Source organism: Scardinius erythrophthalmus (genome assembly GCF_964197995.2).
Source record: "Scardinius erythrophthalmus genome assembly, chromosome: 10".
Classification (NCBI taxonomy): Eukaryota; Metazoa; Chordata; class Actinopteri; order Cypriniformes; family Leuciscidae; genus Scardinius; species Scardinius erythrophthalmus.
Genome location: NC_138230.1, coordinates 1,653,369 through 1,668,037, shown reverse-complemented (window position 1 = coordinate 1,668,037; position 14,669 = coordinate 1,653,369). Strand labels below are relative to the sequence as shown.

General features: G+C 43.3%; 1 protein-coding gene across 1 annotated transcript in view; it reads right to left on the bottom strand.

The window, feature by feature from the left end:
• Positions 1-2,722: 2,722 nt before the first annotated feature.
• Positions 2,723-14,669, bottom strand: part of enpp2l (ectonucleotide pyrophosphatase/phosphodiesterase 2-like) — a 32,003-nt gene continuing 20,056 nt past the window's right edge. Inside the window, exons 23-25 of the mRNA XM_081377259.1 lie at positions 14,231-14,363; positions 13,261-13,414; positions 2,723-4,242 (exon numbers count right to left, since the gene is read on the bottom strand). Of these exons, the coding sequence (XP_081233385.1) occupies positions 4,072-4,242; positions 13,261-13,414; positions 14,231-14,363 (458 nt within the window). The 3' untranslated portion in view covers positions 2,723-4,071. The remainder of the gene's footprint in view (positions 4,243-13,260; positions 13,415-14,230; positions 14,364-14,669) is intronic.

Below are 14,669 nucleotides of genomic sequence, written 5' to 3'. Positions count from 1 at the left end.
CGTGTGGTGTATAAGTCCTGCAGAGGGGGAAGTGTGGTACTCCAGCGGTCCTCCCCACCCTAAATCAGGATCCGTTGGGAGACCTTGAATCTCCTGAGCTGTCTGAGGTGATAAAGGCGCTGTCTTGCCTTTCTCACCACAGTGTCTGTGAGTACAGTCCATGATAAATCCTCGGAAATGTGTACTCCGAGGTATTTAAAACTGCTCACCCTCTCCACTGGTGTCCCGTCTATCAGGAGAGGGGTGTAGGTCCTGCGACGTTGTGGGCAGAAATCCACCACCATCTCCTTGGTCTTCTTCCCGGTAAGCAGTAGGCTGTTGTCCTTGCTCCACGTTGTCAGGTCCGACACCTCCTGTAAGTAGGCCCGTTCGTCGTTGTTAGTGATCGGGCCCACCACAACCGTGTCGTCCGCAAACTTCCCGATGGTGTTGGAGTTGTGCCTGGCGACACAGTCGTGGGTGTACAGGGAGTACAGTAACGGACTCAGCACACAGCCCTGAGGGACCCCAGTGTTGAGGACGAGGCGGTGTGATGTGTGCCCTCCCGCTCTGACGACCTGAGGCCTGGCAGTCCAGGATCCAGGCACACATTGATGGGTTCAGGCCCAGGTCATACAGCTTAGTAGCCAGCCTGCTGGGGACTACAGTGTTGAAAGCTGAACTGTAGTCTATGAACAGCAGTCTGACGTAGCCCCCTCCTACGATGTCAAGGTGTTCATGACCTGGGAAATGGCGTCGTCTGTGGATCTGTTGGAGCGGTAGGCGAACTGCAGTGGGTCCAAGTTGCTTTGAAGAGAGGAGCAGATGTGGTCCTTTATCAACCTCTCAAAGCCCTTCATAACCACGAGGTCAGTGCTACAGGACGGTAGTTGTTCATACCGGCTGGGGAGGCATTCTTGGGCACAGGGATGATGGTGGACATCTTGAAGCATGTGGGGACTGTGGATTGTGCAAGAGAGAGATTGAATATGGTGGTGAACACTGGAGCCAGAAGGTCAGCGCAGGTCCTGATGACTCGTCCTGAGATCCTATCCGGGCCTGTCGCCTTTCTGGTGTTCACCCTTTTCATCTAACCTTCTCACGTCGTACTCAGAGAAAACGGGGCTGAGTGCTGCCTCACTGCTAGAGCTCCTTCTATCTGCGTTAGTCAGGCCAGCGTTAGCATTGCTAGCTTCGAAACGTGCATAGAAGGAGTTCAGTTCGTTCGCCAGCGTCGCGTCTGCACTCACCATACAGGGGTGAACCCCCTTGTAGTCTGTGATCTCATGTAATCCCTGCCATATGCTTCGTGTGTCCTTTTTCTGGAATTGTGCTTCCATGTTGTCCCTGTAGCGCCGCTTAGCATCCGCTATGTCCCGCCTCAGTTTGTAGCATGCAGCCTTGTATTCCGTCATGTCACCCGACAGCAGTCCAGCGTTGTAAGTGGTGGTGCGCTCTTTCAGTGCAGCGCGGATGGATCTGTCGACCCACGGTTTTTGGTTCGGAAAAGACTTCACCATCGCCGTGGGTCCAACATCGTCTATCAGTGTGGCCACAAAGCTCGTAACCACATCCGCAAACACACTGACGTCGTTGTCTGCACTCTCCCGGAACATCTCCCAGTCCACGTCACTCAGCGCATCGCGTCGCGTCTCCACTGATTCGGCTGTCCAGCGTCTGACCTCTCGCGTCACTACCGGCTCTCGAATCATTCTCTGTTTATATTCCGGGATCAAGAAAATGGTGTTATGATCAGATTTCCCGAAAGCTGGGATAGGAATGGATTTGAACCCTTTTTTAAAGGGTGTGTAGCAGTGATCTAGTGTCTTGTCATCAGCCTACTGGTGGTCTTGATATGTTGGAAAAAGTTAGGCAGAACTTTTTTAAGATTTGCCTTGTTAAAGTCCCCTGCCACGATGAGGGCAGCGTCCGGGTGTCTGGTCTGGAGTCCAACTGTCACGTCGTGTAACACTGACAAAGCCTTGTGGTGGAATGTATACAGCCGTGGAAATGACTGAGGTAAACTCGCGAGGAAGGAAAAAAGGGCGACACATAATCGTCAGGTGTTCCAGGTGAGGCGAGAAGGAACTCGAGAGGGTCTTTGTCTCCTTTGGGCTACACCAGTTGTTGTTCATCATGAAACAGACTCCTCCCCCTCTTGTTTTACCGGACTCTTCTGTTCTGTCCATGCCTAAGACAGAGGAGTGCTCGGCTGGAGTAACCGCTGTGTTCGGTACGAGGGAAGTCAGACATGTTTCCGACAAAGGATGTTACAGTCCCTTACATCCCGCTGGAACATTATCCTGGCTCTGAAGTCGTCCAGCTTATTTTCCAGAGACTGGACGTTTGTAAGCAGGATACTGGGCAAAGGTGTTCACCCCTGAGACCGTAGCCTGTTCTGTACACCTGTGTACTTCTGTACTCTGTGCCTCCTTTTACGCCTCCATCGGGTCTCGCCGCTGTTGTTGTTTGGGTTGTTGTCCTCGTCCCTCAGTATTTCCACAGGCCACGATGGAGAGTTGGATAAAAGGTCAGTAAAACTGCTTGTTTGATGCATTCTGATCCCGGTCATATTGTAACATGCCGACTCTGATAAAACCAAAAATGGTCCAAAAAAGTACAAATAAATGTAAATAAATCAGTCGTACGGGGAGCAGTCACGGCGGCGTCTGAACACTTTAAAAGACCATCAGCCACCACACACACACACACACACAGCAACACATGACACACACCATGTTTTACTGACAGTTCAAGAATTTTATTGACGGACGAAATCATTAAAGACACTCATTAGTAAGACAGAGTATCACTCACTGAGAATCATGAGTCACATGACCGTCTTCCACCAATGGGCAGCAGTGATTCACTATCACTAAAGTATCACTTAACTATCACAAATACACCGTTCACACGCTTGTTTACTGATGTTTTCATGTGCTAAAGACCAATCCAGAGTGGACAGACATAAACCAGCAGGACAAATACACACACACACACACACACACACACACACACACTCTGTGTTTATGCAGCGTTCACGCCACGTCGTTATTACTGTAATTACTAAATGACAACCTCAGAGACTCGGAAATAAGCGTTTCTATGGCAATACTATTAACGCCAAATAAATCTGTGCAATTGAATTTCATCAACAGACATAAAACACGGTGACTTTACAGTTAAGTCCCATTAGTTAAAGAATCACATTAACTAACATTATTTATTTATCTATATTAATGTTACTTAGTAAAATTCCATCTGTTAAAATTAAGCTCATATTAGCTCAGTAGCCTAAATAATATTAACAGATAAAACTTTTGTTTTAATAATGTTTCAGATAATGTTGAAATAAACATTACACTATGTATTTCTGTCTTGTTTTGCAGTACAAATATATAAACATTCTTAGAACAAACATCTGCCGATGGAGTCAGAAAAATAAACTTAATTCAAAGAACCAGATTATATTTCTGACTCCATTGTCAGACATTTGTTCTTGTTTTAAACTCACTTCATTTTGATGATTTCTCAGTAAACAAGTCTTAATATCTTCAGTCAGTGTACTTCTCCAGTAAATGTATCTTGATTTAACGATGTTTAGATATTAGTGCTGCAAAAGACTGAGCAAGAACAAGAGTTATAGCAGTGCATGATTAATAAACGCATCATTTTGTATTGTTAGTTCATGTTATTTAACTAATGTTAACAAATGCAACCTTTTGTAAAGTGTTACCAAGTCAATATGCAAATGCATTCTTAATAAACTTTTTTAGCGAGAGATTAGATGGTTATGCAGATATGTGCTATAGTGACTGCATCGTATGTCTTTTATTTTCAGATTTATCCTGCATTATTCAGACATTAACAAAAATCAATGATAGTCATTACATTGTGAAATAACTCCTGAATCCCGGTAATCCCGGCGTGGCGTGAAGGCTCTGTTATTGCGCTGAGGAAATGTGAGCTGAAGTGGGACTGTGGATGTGAGACGGTTTCATCATTATTAGCTTGAAGGTGAATAATAAATATGACACAGTGTATAAAACTATACAGTGAAAGCGTCAGGTGCGGTGGGTGCGAGCGGTTCCGTCAGCCGTCGTCCTCGAAGGTCCTCATGTGTGTTTTGAGCGCCAGCACGCGTGTGTACGGCAGAGCGGTGGAGCGGTAGAAGTCCAGGCCCGTGAGGAGCTCCACGTCCCGCACACGTGCAGTGTGTAGCTTCAGCAGATCCTCCACCCAGCGAGACTCGTCATCCACACGCTACGGGAAAGAGACAACAGGGGTCGTTAGAACGGTTGAGGGGGTTCTTTCCAGTCAAACAGGACCGTTTAAACAGGAAGTGGGAGATTAAAAAACGGCGCCAGGCGCCGCCATTTACTCCATTTAGAATTTCAACCGCCGCCAGCCAATAATTTCGTAAGCCAAATTGAGCCGCCATCTGATAAAGTTTGGCTGAGCCGGCTAGAATTATTTGCATCAAAATAATAATTCTATCACATAGAGACATACACACACGAAATATATAAACAATACACAAGATCTATTTTCCCACTGGATTCATCACAGCACAGTCTTGTGCTCGTTGCTACGATACACAGACTCACAGTGAATTGACGACCAATTAAAATTGCTCGTTTTCCGTACAGAAGAATGGCGGAAAGAAGCAAGCAAGGTAATTTTGATCTCACTTCTCACATACTTTCCTAATTCCTACTTAGGCCTACCCAGACTTTTGTTAAATCTTCAGGGCACGGTTGCACAAACACCTGAATCAAAGATTGATGTTATGAACCAAATATTCTGGAACGGAGAGATTTATAGCACTGAATGTGATATTACTGCAGTAACAAACCACCGTTTCCACATTGCTAATTCACGACGCATGCTTCAGTGTACATTGAAGTGAAATGTGCAAAACTTTGTCCAAAATAATACTGATAACAGTGTGTGTTTATATTACCGGTAACTATAAAGTTGAACAGCGAATTACTGTACATGTCATAAATATATGCATAACGTTACTCCGTGAAGTTTGACAAGTGTGCTCTCTTACACAGCAGCAGGGCCATTATTCACTAACGTTACAGTGCCTATTGAATGCGCCTAGCACTATAGCTAATATTACCAAATAGCTCAAGTAGGCTAGTTCTAGTGCTAAATCTTCACTTTAGGTGTTTTGTGCAACCGTTCTTGTAAGTAAGAATGCCTTTTTGTCAGGACTATAATGCCATTTTGTCATTGTGTCAGAACTAGTGTTTTATGGATATTTTTGTTCTCTTTTAGGACGCGGAATTAACAAATATATCAGCGCATCACGAACACATCTGCTTAAGGATTCTGGTGTGACATGGAGGCCTCACAGTGTTGATTCTGCTCGTAGCCTTCGTTCACATTTTTGGACATATATGGGCGATCTGTGTGTGAACAACAATCGCATTGATGACAAACTCTACTGCAAACTCTGCTTTGAAGCAGAAATGACAAAAGAACATGGAATGCTGTCAAAAGTGTACAGCTTGGGAGAAAAAACATCAAGAGGAAACTTCCTTGCTCATGCCAAAGCTGCACACAAAGAGAGTACAATATTTCTCAAAGAACAATCAAGTAAACTGACTAACTGGATCCAAACTGTGCCGAAAGAAAGCCCAGCTACTTCCCAGTTTGATGTTAATCGCGACATCGTGTTGTGGCTGTGCCAGGACCTGCTCCCTTTTGAATTAATAGAAAAGGAAGGTTTTCAAGCATTCAACAAGAAAAATATTCATCTCAATTTGCCAACCAGCAGAGCCCTTGCAACAACAGCCCTGGCAGATGTCTACATGGGTTTGAAGTCCAAAGTCAAAGAACAACTGGCAGACATTGTCAGTGGTACTATAATGTTAGATGGCTGGACTGATGCTCATCATCGATACCCATATGTTGGTGTGAGAATCTGCACTGTAGATGCGAACTGGAATTTCCTTCTGTTTACACTTTGTGTTAAACCTGTAGAAAATCACACATCAGAAAACCTTACAGTGTTTGTAAGGGAATAACTCGAAGAATTCCTTCCCAAAGATAAAAATGTGTTGCTCTTTGACACAACAGATGGGGCAGCGAATATGATTAAGTTGTCCCGGTTACTGGGCCATGAGAGAGTAACATGCGTAGCACACTGTTTACACAACTTACTCATAACAGACACTCTTACCAAAATCCCTGAAGCACAAGCCTTAATTTCCCAATGCAAAGATATTGTCAGTGCACTGCACATCTAATAGAGGAATTTGTGTTGGAGCAGAAAGAGGCAGACATATTTGCCAAGATTCAAGACCTGCAGGATGAAATTGATGCAGATTCCAATGATCCTATTGATGAAATGGAGGATGCAGAGGATTGGCAGCTGGGAACTAAGAAATCAAAACAGGGCTCACAGACACACAAAACACTGAAGACCACAGTGCCAACACGTTGGAACAGTGTCCTCAACATGATCAGAAGCTTAGTCAGTATGGAGACAGAAGTCACTGAAATCCTGAAGAGGATAGGAAAGCCCTTGTTATGCCTCCTACCTGATGACATCAAGCTACTTTGTAACTTAGCTAGCTTTTTGGAAGACTTTGAGAAATTCACTCTCATTATAAGTGAAGTCAGTCCAAACCTGAGTGCCATGCCACTAATCAGGGCTCGAATCAAGAAAATCTGTGCAGTGGCTCCCAGAGATCCACTACTAATGAAGAGAGTCAAAGAACGAATAGTGAAAAACATGGACAAATGAATCCCCATGTCAGATCTGGTTAGAGCCACCGCAGTGTTTGATCCAGCTGTCAGAGATGTCACTATGACGAAAGATGAAAGCAGAGAGCTGCTGCAGAATCTCCATGAGAAACTGAACTCCTCCAGGTGACATTGATATTTCCACTTACTTTTCTCATGGTTTTGATTTTAACAGCCATTTGCCTTATGCATATATTTCACTTTTCAGATTCAGTTCAACAGTGTTTGGGGTTGGAGATGAGAGGACAACTACTGATGGTGGTTCTGGAGGTCCTTCTGGTGGGAATGGTGACCACGATGGAGATGTGGGGGGAAGTGCGAAACGCCTGCGACTAGAATTATAAGCAGAGGCACAAGAAGATGCAGAAGCTCATTCTTCAAGTTCTATCCTTGACCAAGAGATAGATGCTTTTCTGGCAGTGAGAACAAGAGACCAAGGAGCATTGGACTTTTGGCGAACCCATAGCAATACTTTCCCCACACTGTCCGCTATGGCCTACCTCTTCAATTCACCAGGTAGTGTGCCGGTGGAATGCATGTTTAGTTCCACTGGCCTACTGCACAATGGCAAACGATCATCACTTGCTCCTTCAAGGTGTAATATGATAAGCTTCATCCATGATAATGCCAACTTATTGTATACAACTTAGCCTACATACATTTAGCCTAAACACAACACATTGTAGGCTATTTGAAAATGTTTAGTAGCATACAGACTACAAAATAAATATGTACATCAGTGGCGTAGGCAGAAATTGTATTTTGGGCGGGCCAGTGAAAAAGTGAGTGGGCCAATAGTTTTTCCTAGAAAAAAAATTACTTAAATAATAATTAATAAGTAAATAATAATAATATATCAATAAGCATGGTTTGAAATGAATAACAACACACTCCCCAATTTCTGTTAAATCAACCATATACAATGCAGCCTGGTGGAAATTAAGCTTTTGTGCCAAAAAAATTGCAACTAATTTAAACTAAACAATGTACAGTAGGATAGCCTATAAGGCATTCAGCTATACAGTACACAACACACCAGTAACTTAAGGCGAGACAGGTGAATAGGGTAACATTTTAAAATAATAGATATTACCATAAAACTTCCTCAGTTATTCTGGAGAATGACAAACAACTAATTTTGAGAAAACAGCATTTAAAGATTTGTAATGTAAAAAATCATACTTTTTAGCAGAAACAACTATTTACAGACACAATATCTTATCAAATCATCAGCAACAACAATACAAACCACCTAAAACACATCAAAACTTATAACACAGCATTTATGGCCAACAACTGAACAGAACCCCAGTCAAAAACAGTCAAAAACACACATCAAAATGTCAGAGCACGTCACGTGATGCATCTGAACGAATCACATTGTCAGAAATTGATATCAGCCAATGAGATTTCGCTTTTAGAGTTAAATGCCCCATTGTACTTTCACGATTGGTTGCTGATTAAAGGAATTTACCATATTTGGTTCCGACAGCATTGTGTACAGGAGAAAGTAGAGAGCTTTTCAACAGTGTTTGTGTTATGACAGGTGCAGAAAGCGATCGCGGTGCAGCATATTGATTAACAACGCCAACTTTTGTTGAATTTAGGAGAAATATACAGACGCAAATAGACAAAATGTAGTAAAATAAAGACCTAAATGTGTATTTTGGATTTTTTTTTTTCACCACAAGTCTGAAATAATGCATTGAAGAAGACAAATAGCCCAAAATCTTAAAATTGACCAGTGAAAAAAAAACCCGATGTTTTTGCCGTGTCTCGCCTTAAATCACTTCACGGGCAAAAATTAAGGAAATTAGTTAAACAACTGGCCTACCTTTGTTGTTTTCATTCTACAAAACAAGATGCAAGTGCCTGGGTTTAGTATTAAAAACAGAAATGATCTCATCATAGTCCAAAGAGTCACAGAGTTATTTTTCAAAGAACTAAAGGCCGCCAGAGCCCGCCGCCTAGAGAGTCTGCCTGTCGGACTCGGAACCCCTAGCAACCATAGCAACCAATTACGTTCCGGAGGGAGGCTTTCACGCATTTTATTCGGAAACAGAATTAAACACACACACCAGTCAACAATAAATCAGGTTTATATTAATATATTTTCTTAAATACATTTGAATAATAAAAATAAACTAAAAATGTATTTTGATCAAACTTGCCTGGGCGGGCCAGTGAGTTATGTGGGTGGGCCAGTGCCGCCCTGGCCCATTACTGGCTACGCGCCTGATGTACATACGCTGTGAAAGTAAAATCTGGTGTTTTCTTTATTACATTGTATTGCATTTTGTAGAAATATAGTGTAAGCCATGCATTGCTTGGAAATATTGAGATCTAGTAAATCAGTATAACATAGACATCTGTAGACATGAAGTGGCAGCTTCAGCCATTTGCAGCTATGAAAAGTTTGGCGGCTGCAGCAGCCATTTAGGTTTTGGCTGAGCCGGCTAGCCAGCCAATAACTTCATCAGCCAGCCATTATTCTCAAAACAAATGGCTTCGGGGTCTAGCTGAAACTATAGAGGAGTGTGTGTGAGATTACCGTTGAGCTGAGACTGGGATTTGAGTGTGAGTTTTGAGTGACCTCTGACAGGTGTGCGTTGTGTAACCGGAGTGAATGGTTAGGTGATGAGTTGTGTATCCGGTGTGAATGGTTAGGTGATGAGTTGTGTATCCGGTGTGAATGGTTAGGTGATGAGTTGCTTCTGATCCGCCACTGCACACTTTACCAAATTAAGTTATTTCCAGAGTTTTTTCCAGTTTGAAGAAATGTCAGATATTCCCAGAAAAGATGACATCATCACTTGTGAATCATAAAGCAGTGTCAATGCAGCTTAAATAACAACTCACTGTGTGTGTGTGTGTGTGTGTGTGTGTGTGTGTGTGGTTTTGTTGTGGTCTGGTGTCTTAGGACTCTAAATGGCTCCATCTGCTGGACAAACCTCATAAATAAACATGCTAAACACTAGGTCTCATATACTAATGAAAAATCAGTGTGTGTGTTTGTGTGTGTGTGTCTGTGTATGAGTGTGTGTCTGTGAGGGTGTGTGTGTGTGTGTGTGTGTGTGTATGCGAGTGTGTGCCTGTTTGTGTGTGTGTGTGGTTTTGTTGTGGTCTGGTGTCTTTAAGTCAGGTCCGAATCTTCAAGATTGTGTAACCCTGTAGGCATTTTTGAGGAAAAGTTGTTATACCCATTTTTAGAAAGTTCAATGTCTCCTGAATAAGGATCCACCGTATAACATTGAAATAAGGGTCCCATTTTCTTGTAATTGTTATTGAAACAATAGGTGCATTATTCACAGCCGAAACACTACAGGTGGATAGGATAAAATTTTTAAGTTATAGATATCACCATAAAACCTTTCCAGTTTTTCACTTACATAGAGACAGACATTTTTTGTATTACAAGTTTTCTGAAATGTCATGTTTACATGATTAATGTTTAAATGAGGAATACCAGTATATATATATATATATATATATATATATATATAATTTGAGGGGCAGGCATACTAGTACGCGGTTCTCCCTTTCGGGCTAGTCCTGTCTCCTCGCGTCTTCACAAAGGTTGTCGAGGCAGCCCTTGTTCCTCTCGACGACTGGCTGATCCTAGCTCACTCTCGAGACAAGGTTTGCGAACACAGGGACCTAGTGCTCTGGCACCTAGCTTGTCTGGGCCTTCAGGTCAACTGGGAGAAGAGCAAACTCTGCTTCGTGCGGAGGATCTCTTTTCTCGGTATGGAAATCGACTCGGTCGCCATGTGCGCGCACAGCTTACGAGCGAGCGCGCGCAGTCACTGCTGACTTGCCTTCGTTAGTTCGAGGGCAAGAGTGCAGTTCCACTGAAACTATTTCAGAGGCTCCTGGGGCATATGGCATCCGCAGCCGCAGTAACGTCGCTCGGTTTGCTTCATATGAGACCGAGTCCCAGTGACTTCGACCTACCGTCAGTTTCCTGGCATGTTGTTGTATCAACAGATGCCTCCACAATGGGCTGGGGCGCCATGTGCAATGGACATGCTGCCGCGGGCTCCTGGACAGAACCCCAGCGCCTTTGGCATGTCAATTGCCTCGAGTTGCAGGCTGTACGTCTCGCCCTGCACCGCTTTTGTGCGTTGCTCAGGGGCCAGCACGTATTAGTCCGATCAGACAATACCGCCACAGTAGCGTACATCAACCGACAAGGTGGTCTGCGCTCCCACCGTATGTCGCAACTCGCCCGCGACCTCCTCATATGGAGTTAGAAGCATCTGAGGTCGCTTCGAGCCATTTATATCCCGGGAGACCTGAACCGTGCAGCTGATCTGTCTCGGTTTCGGCCTCTCGCTGGAGAATGGAGACTCCATCCCCAGACGGTCCAGCTGATTTGGGATCAGTTCGGGGACGCACAGGTAGACCTGTTTGCCTCCCTCTGCGACCTGTTTTATTCCCTGACCGAGGGCACGCTCGGCACGGATGCACTGGCGCACAGCTGGCCGCAGGGCCTCTGCAAGTATGCGTTTCCCCCAGTGAGCCTTCTTGCGCAGACTTTGCGCAAGATCAGGGAGGACGAGGAGCAGGTAATTTTGGTTGCCCCGTATTGGCAAAAACCGCACCTGGTTCCAAGAACTAGTACTCTTCGCGACAGCACCTCCCTGGCCTATTCCCCTGAGGAAGGACCTGCTTTCTCAGGGATGGGGCACCCTATGGCACCCTCGTCCCGATCTTTGAAACCTCCATATGTGGTTCCTGGACGGGACGAGGTAGGTTTGAGTACCCTGGTGGCTTCCATCACTTCCGCTAGAGCATCGTCCATGAGACATTGCCTATGCGTTGAAGTGGAACCTCTTCGTCAACTGGTGTTCTTCTAAACATCAAGAACCCACGAAAGGCCCGATCAGTGTCGTGCTTTCCTTCCTGCAAGAAGGGTTGGAGCGAAGGTTGTCTCACTCCACCCTGAAAGTGTATGGTGCCGCCATTGCCACACATCATGATGCAGTTGATGGTAAGTCCATTGGATAGCACGACCTGATCATCAGTTTCCTGAGGGGAGCCAGGAGACTGAATCCTCCTCGTCCTCCCCTCGTACCCTCTTGGCACCTCTCAGTGGTTTTAACTGCCATGCAGAGTACTCCCTTTGAGCCTCTGCAATCAGTGGAGCTTAAGTTCCTGTCAATGAAGACAGCGCTCCTGGTTGCATTGGCCTCCATCAAGAGGGTATAGGGGACCTGCAGGCATTTTCAGTTGACGAAGCGTGCCTGGAATTTGGACCGGCTAACTCTTACGTGATCCTGAGACCCCGGCCTGGATATGTGCCCAAGGTTCCCACCACACCCTTTTGAGACCAGGTGGTGAACCTGCAAGCGCTGCCCTTGGAAGAGGCAGACCCAGCCTTGGCACTGCTCTGTCCAGTACGCACCCTCCATGCTTACGTAGACAGAACGCAGTGTTTCAGGACCTCAGACCAGCTCTTTGTCTGTCATGGTGGGAAGCTGAAGGGAAAGGCTCTCTCCAAGCAAAGGTTGTCTCACTGGATACTGGACGCCATTGCTTTGGCTTACCAGCAGCAAGGTCGACCATGCCCCCTTGGTGTAACGGCCCACTCCACCCGGAGTGTGGCATCCTCTTGGGCTCTAGCGCATGGCGCCTCGCTAACAGACATCTGTAGAGCTGCAGGCTGGGCGACACCTAACACAGACTCTGGGCGACCCCCACGTGTGTAGTCCACTGTAAGCCTCTCTGAGCATGTGTCTTTCCCTCGGCAAGCCACCTTGCCACCCCTGGGTTGGAAATATTCCACCTGCGGCTGGACACCCCAGTGATTCTCAATATGCAGCCCCCTGGGGTCATGTGTATTCCAAGTCCCCCCCTTCGGGCTGGGCATAATTGCATATTTCCACTGATATATGCTTCCCAGTGTACCTTGGTACCTTGGCATAATTCAAGCAGCCATTAAAAACTGTCCCTTTCATGTTAATGTTGTTTTTTCATTGTTTACATGTTTAAATATTCTGAGAATGCATAGTTTAGTTCTAATGTTTAATGTTTAAACTGCAATAAATGCATTAAAACTTTTTTTTTTTTTTTGGCAGCCATTTTGTTTTTATTGTTTATGTTTACAACTTGTTATACGGCAGAAATGGATTCAGCACCTAAAAATCATATAGAAACAACACTTGAAGTACTTTTCCTCAAAAATTCCTACTGCATCTTATCCAGGGCTATTTATCTATTTTGGGACTTGACTATTTGGACTCTAAATGGCTCCATCTGCTGGAAAAACCTCATAAATAAACATGCTAAACACTAGGTCTCATTTACTAATGAAAAATCAGTGTGTGTGTTTGTGTGTGTGTCTGTGTATGAGTGTGTGTGTGTATGAGCGTGTGTCTGTGAGGGTGTGTGTGTGTCTGTGAGGGTGTGTGTGCGTGTGTGTGTGTGTGTGTGTGAGTGAGTGTCTGTGTGTGAGTGTGTGCCTGTGAGGGTGTGTGTGTCTGTGTATGTGTGTCTGTGAGGGTGTGTGTGTGTACTGACGTTGCAGCTCCCGCTGTTGTCCTCTCTGTGAGGCAGAATGAAGCATGTGACTCTCAGTCCTCCATCACACTCATCCAGTGTGTCGTTGAGCTCCTCACAGCTGATGATGAGGCTGTAGAAGTGAGTGGGGATGGAGACGGAGCCGACCGCATGCCTGACACACACACACACACACACACACACACACACACACACACACACACACACACACACACACACACACACACACACACACACACACACACACACACACACATTACAGTCTACACCAGCACACATATTCATATAAAACATCACATGTTATTATAAATATAAATACATAAATTATATAAAATAGTATTAAATCATATTAAATAAATTATAAATTATTTAAATATATAATTAAATATTCAATGAATTAGAAATATAGTTTTACATGATAAATATTATTATGTATAAATGTTATTAATATATTACTTATATTTCAAACAATAAAATTAATATGATACATATATAATGTATCAATTAATACATATTTATGATACAATAATATATATATATAATTAATTAATATGTATAAACACGTATTTCTAAAAATAATAAAATATTTTACATTATTAAATAATTCTATAAAATATTAAATAAGATTTAATAATAATTAATTATCTGAATAAATTATTCAATACTTAAATAATTAAATAATAATAATAATAATAATAATAATAATCATTTAAATTTAACATAATTTAAACTTCATAAACATGATTGTCAGAAGGATCCACAGCATAACTACAGCTGTAATCAGAACAGTCTCCACTAGGAGTAAACATATTGATTTTTATAGTATTTTATATGATTAAATAATAGTATGAAATAGTAATACATTATATTTAAATAAAAAAATATTTAAATATACAATTAGTATATAAAATGTTTACATAATTAGGTGTGTGTGTGTATGTGTGTGAGTGTGTGTGTGTGTGATTCTCACTCTTTAATCGTCTCCTCCGTGTCTCTCAGTCCGTTGTGGTCGTGATCAAATATGGGTCCCATGATCACATTCACACCATTATTCTCCTGACTGTATCGCCTGAGCACGACTCTCTGGAGGTGACGCCACACCTCTACACACACACACACACACACACAGAGAGAGAGAGAGAGTGTTAAGTCTCGTTTCTTAACACATTTATTATAATATGTGACATTTGATCAATCTCATGGTGAAGTTTTTCTGCGTGAACTGCAGCAGTGTATGAAGCCAAAATAGTCTAAATTCATTTTGTTACAAAATGTGATTCACAAATGCATGTTCTTTCTATAATCTGAAACATGCTTTGACTTGTATTCCAAAGCAACTTATATAATGCAATTAAAGTCAATATACAAAACATGCACACATTTGTACTGGTGCCGAGTGATGACTTTCG